The sequence below is a fragment of the Adiantum capillus-veneris genome, chromosome 5 (assembly GCF_014529385.1).
Source record: "Adiantum capillus-veneris isolate H3 chromosome 5, ASM1452938v2, whole genome shotgun sequence".
In the NCBI taxonomy this organism is placed as follows: domain Eukaryota; kingdom Viridiplantae; phylum Streptophyta; class Polypodiopsida; order Polypodiales; family Pteridaceae; genus Adiantum; species Adiantum capillus-veneris.
The window spans coordinates 53691626-53697195 of record NC_140935.1 but is presented as its reverse complement, the minus strand read 5'-3'; the positions used below and the strand labels follow the sequence as shown (position 1 = coordinate 53697195).

General features: G+C 42.8%; 1 protein-coding gene across 1 annotated transcript; it reads left to right on the top strand.

The window, feature by feature from the left end:
- The first annotated feature begins 505 nt into the window (after positions 1-505).
- On the top strand, positions 506-4595 carry LOC147457331 (uncharacterized). The gene is made up of 9 exons (XM_086512245.1): positions 506-665; positions 976-1041; positions 1960-2086; positions 2167-2284; positions 2526-2592; positions 2703-2768; positions 3056-3179; positions 4168-4285; positions 4363-4595. The coding sequence occupies exons 1-9, from the start codon at positions 599-601 to the stop codon at positions 4366-4368; spliced, it is 759 nt and encodes a 252-aa protein (XP_086368371.1). The 5' UTR covers positions 506-598; the 3' UTR covers positions 4369-4595.
- Positions 4596-5570: the final 975 nt, after the last annotated feature.

Here is a 5570-nt window from a genome sequence, read left to right as displayed (position 1 = left end):
GGCGTTCAGAATGCGCATCTCATACACTCGTTCATTGCCTTTTCCATGTTTGTGCCATTCACACACAAAAGCTCATCAAACAAACTAGAAGTCAAATGCTCCAACAACAACAACGACGCGCTAAAGCTCTTCATTGGCTACTCCGCGGTGGAATCTAGTGCTCACAGTGTTACCTGTGAATGGTGCTGAAAAGAACATGGAGGTTCTGATTGTCCGAGGGGGGCACCTTCTGTTGTGGGATGTCCGGATACTGTAGCGCTCTAGTCTAGCCAATACTTGGATGCCAACTTATGGGCATGCACCTCTCAATCGCGCCTTGTTCTAGGCACTCTGAACCAAGTCTAATTCAAATTTTATTAGGGAAAAATACCAAAGTACCCCTCTAATTTGTGGAAATTCCCACAAATTTTTGTTGTCCATTGGATGACAACAAAAATGGCCGAAGGAACAGTACTTAAAATGGCCGAATATCTACCTGGCTTGTCCGCTAGTTTTAAAGTCTTCACCGCATTGTGACAAGTCTAGTAGACGCTGCGTCTCTTCTGCTGCTGCTGCTTTGTTGGTGCCTCGTGGAATTTGAGAGCAAGAGCGCGCAGTCATGCCAGAGGGAACTGTCGAAGTGGAGCTCGTTAAAGCGCACGGCCTTAAGGATGTCGAAACCTTTGGTCTCTCTCTCTCTCTCTCTCTCTCTCTCTCTCTCTCTCTCTCTCTCTCTCTCTCCTTTGAGCCAAAGTCCACCATTGTGTGTGTGTGTGTGTGTGTGTGTGTGTGTGTGTGAGAGAGAGAGAGAGAGAGAGAGAGAGAGAGCGAGCGAGAGCGAGAGAGAATTTTGCTCCAAACCCATGTATGCATCAATGTAGCGTGGGTTATGGTTGCAGGGGAGTCTGCACTTCATGCGATACTACACATGCTTGCTGTTCGTTCAAGGCATATTTTGGTGGTGTCTTGCTTTTGAATGTTGGTCCGTTTTTGCAGGAAAGTCTGATCCCTATGCTACAATCACCATCGGATCTCAAAAGCAGCAAAGCCGAATTGTCCATGGTAAGTCTCTGTATCTTATTGGATTGTATACGAGCAATCTGCTCTGCCCCTCACTGATTGTTCATGTATGATGCACTAGAAGTGCAGTAGAGATGCCGGTTAACCTTCTAATTTCAGTAGGATCGACGTGTTCTGATGTGTATGGTACGCCACGGTTTTATGGTCTGTTACGTATCGTATCCTCGTGATGCACTTCCGTATGCCTCTTCTCCCAAACGTTGATCTTGTGGATTCATTCATGATTTTAGTTATTGGGAAACTTCACATTGCGAGGTTTTCGTCCCATTTAATGTTTCTATTAGTGCTAGGTTTCGTTATGGCTGAGTCTGCCCTGCATCTCTAGAGTTATGACAGAAACTAAGTATGCACAAGTTTGTACTGTTGTATGCTCGTGCATGTGTGTGGGAGTATGTATTTCTATCTAGTTCTACACCCACTATTGGGCATTGACGACATTAGCGGGGTTGATAGAGCTGATCGTTATATTGTCTAGCTATGCACATATGTTTTCTGATGGGCTTGAATGCATTAGACTCAGCATGTAGTTCAATAGAAGGGGTTATGTGGTTTAGCATGCCCATGTGGATGATCTAGTGGATTCAATCCAGTTATTGACGGTCATAATTTGTTTTTCTTTTGTTTTAGCTTTGGGGAGCTGGTTATTAAGTCCCATTTTGTACATTTTTAAGAAACAAAACGGTGCAAACCAAAGAAGACATACACAGATAGAACTAGAAACGAGTAAAAATCTACGAACATGGGTTTTTAAAGTAAAACCTTGATATGGAAGGTTCTATATAGAGATGTTTATGTATAGTGGCTGCATCTCATCTCTTGTGTTTCCAGCTTCTGGTTTTCGGACCGTAGTCAGCAACAAATAATTATTGATTATGCCTTTTTCAAATTAATGTTTGGCAGATGGAGGTGAGAATCCGGCATGGAATCAGAGTTTTCTGATTGAGATTCCAGATGGTCCACAAGAACTCGACATTGAAATTTTTGATCAGGAAAGGCGCGGTATGGATGAGAAGATGGGAACTATAAGGTGACCACCAGGCTGGTTGGGCGACGTTTAGAATGCTTATCCTATGCAATATATAATGAAGTGTTTTTGTTCCTCCCCAGCATCCATCTTTCTGAGCTCTTTATACAGAGGCATATTCCACCTTGCAAGTACAAAGTTCAGCGGCCCGATGGAAAGTTTCAAGGAGAGCTTGAAGTGGGTCTCAAGTTTTTTCCGAAGGTTTGTATCCGCATTCTTGTTGTTTGTTTTGATTCTGACGGCTCAAGGGAGCACACGGGGTGCTCGTTTTGAGTGGACAAAACATTTATTTTTGGCCAGTATCTGGTTGTGTGAATGATGCCCGGACATCTCTCTCTCTCTCTCTCTCTCACACACACACACACACACACACACACACACACACACACATACTCTTTTGATATTGTTGCCCATTGGAGTCTAATTCATATTCTCTGTGTAGGTTCATCATGGAGCTTTAGAGATTCAACTTATAGAGGCACATGGTTTATTAGATACAGATACCTTTGGTGAGGCACTTTTTCATCAATTGTCATGCTTATGCTTGTTGTTTTCATCTGAAAATCATGTATGCATATATGCAGGAAAGTCTGATCCCTTATAAATGAATTGTTTTCAGGAAAGTCTGATCCTTATGCCATTATCTACTGTCAGAAGGAGTTTCAAAAGAGCATCGTAATTAATGGTATGCATGAATTGTTTGGCAAAATTATCTTGTCAGCTGACAATTGTGCTGCTTGGGAATTCAATTTTGTCAGTTGAGGCCAGGGGAAAACAAGCAAATTCGTCGAAAAGAGAAATGTAGTGAGAAAATGTGGAAAAATAGCTGAACTTTGGAACATTTCCTTTTTGAAAAATCATAGTAAGGAACCGTGTATGGTTAAGAAAATGATTTGCCTCGAACACTGGTGAGGCATTTTCCATACGAGATGGACTGCAAGTGTTCACATATAAAATCTTTCTTTGACGCAGGTACGAGTGATCCGGTGTGGAATCAGAAGTTTGTTTTCGATGTGAACAGCGAAGTTACGGAGATCTTTATAAAGCTTTTCGACAAAGATGACTTGGTGGCCGACGATGTGCTAGGATCTTTTCTGTGAGTTGAATTTTTCTTATTCAAGGACCGACCAATCTACAGTTTCTACTGAGATAGACTTGACGCGCACCTTATCTACCATTTGTTGTATTGCAAGCCATTCATCTTTATGTATGCACAAATTAGCAGATGGTAAGTTCAATTATGTCTGCCCTATCTACTTCCTAAAAGTTATTTACTACTTCCTATTTAATACTTCTTTCAGTGCTAGGCTTCAATATGGCTGAGCCTGCCTTGCATCTCTAGAGTTATGATAGAAACTGCGTGCGCAGATCTTTGTATTGATGTATATTCTTGCGTGCATGTGTGTTTGTGTGTGTGAACTAAATTTTTATCAAAAGTGGTGAATTTTACCAAAAGCTTGAAGTATTACAGTAAAGTATACAGTAATTTAAGGGGGACAGGTTTAACCATCCAAGTATACAGTAATTTTGAGGGGGACAGGCTTAACCATCCAAGTTCGATAAGAATTTGAACCAATTTAACAAGCAATTTATGCCAAAGAAACTCCGATGCAATCCTAGTCTTAGAAAAGCCAGGTTTAGGAATAAGGTTTTGGCTGGAAGAAGTAAGTACTGGTTCCAGTACAATGACAACGTGTGTGTGTGTGGGCATATAATTATCATTATTTCTACACCCTTTGTTGGGGGTAGTGGGGATGTCATAGTATTGAGTCAATGCTATGCATGATGGAGCTGATGGTTATATTGTCTTATGGGTGACTACCATGAGTTTATACCTTGCAGTTTCCTCTGAAGGTGAGTCTAGGCTTATCCTGGATTCATCCAGGTATATGTTCTACAAAAACCTTTACATTTTGTTCGTTGACATGTATGATCGATGAGCACCCTGCAATCGAATGTGTAGGGGCCATAGCTCTATCGCAGGTTGTTTTAGACCATTGATAAACATATCTTGTCTGTACATGCTTTCACATGAAACTTTTGATGGCATTTCCATCATACTGATTGGGTGAATGTGCGTGCAGAGTACCTTTAAATAAGGTTTTCACTCAAGGCCACGTACCTCCAACTCGGTACAAGATTATGGGTGTGAAAGGACAGCCGCAAGGGGAAGTCAGTCTGGCTCTCAAGTTTACTCCAAGGGTAAGGATTTGTTAATACCAAAGGATGGACTTGAAGTGCTTAAGCTGAAGTACATTGTAATCTTGCATTTTCTCCAGGGGTGATGGTTCCTTTTTCTTTTGGTTGTATGCGCGAACGTTACGGCGAGGGTGCTTGCGTCAGCACGGCATCGGAATTTTATCTCTTTTGGGTGAACTTTCTTGTGGAAGCTTTAAGCCGAGTGGTGGTTTAGCAAAGAGGACTTGTTTGCTCTACAGTTTGTGCTTTTTGAACATGGGGGTTTCCTTCAAACATGAGATATAAGTATATTATGAGATAATGTTTGGCATGATTTTTTTTTTGAAATAAGTATCTATAGGCTCTTTAGATTCTTAAACTGTCTTGTCAAGGCCTCTCTCTCTCTCTCTCTCTCTCTCTCTCTCTCTCTCTCGTGGTAAATGTACCAGGATTTTGACTCTTTGGATAGATCTTTGAGGTCTATTGGATTTACATTGAAAACTCCTCTCTCTCTCTCTCTCTCTCCCCCCCCCCCCCCCCCCCCCCCCCCCCCCAAGTGTGGTAGATTGGTTATGCCATTTCCCTCTTGAATAACAAATCTTGAGTTCAACTCTCCTCGTCAGTTAGATCTTTAAGGTCCCTTGGGACAGTTTCCTACGACGTCAAAGCAATCTTCTTCTTCTTCTTCTTCTCTCTCTCTATCTTGGGGTTGTATTCAATGGACCGGTGTTTTCACTAAGGAGAGCATCAGAGACTAGACTGACGAGAGCATATGCAGCTTTGGGAGGACCGGGGAGGATGTGTTTGCAGGTTCAGTTTCAGGAACCGCGAACAAAGCTATGGCTCTTTGACACTCTAGTGACTCCAGCTATGCTCTATGGAGTTTAGGTATGGGGACCTTCAGTAGACCACCATGGGAGAGCTGGTAATACAGATGGATGGAGATGTATGGAGAGGCCTTTGGTCTCTATGATCGCTCGGTTGATTGGAGCTAAGGCCTCAGTACCACATGAGATTATCCGAGCCGAGCTAGCCGCCCCCCCCTCGTGGTGGAGGCACTAACGAGATCAGTTCCCTTTATGCACGGTTTATGGGATCTCCCCAGAGACGGAAACGCTCGGCTTGCCCTCGAGTCATCTCGACAACTAGCTCTCAAAGGCGATACAGCATGTTGGTATGGGCAGATGGCATCATGGTTCCAGTCGCATGGTCTCAATATGGATAGATTACCTCCGCTTCAATACTCCTTGGATGCACCCTTCTTGTCTCTTACACGGACAGAGATCACCAAGCTCATACGTCAAGATCT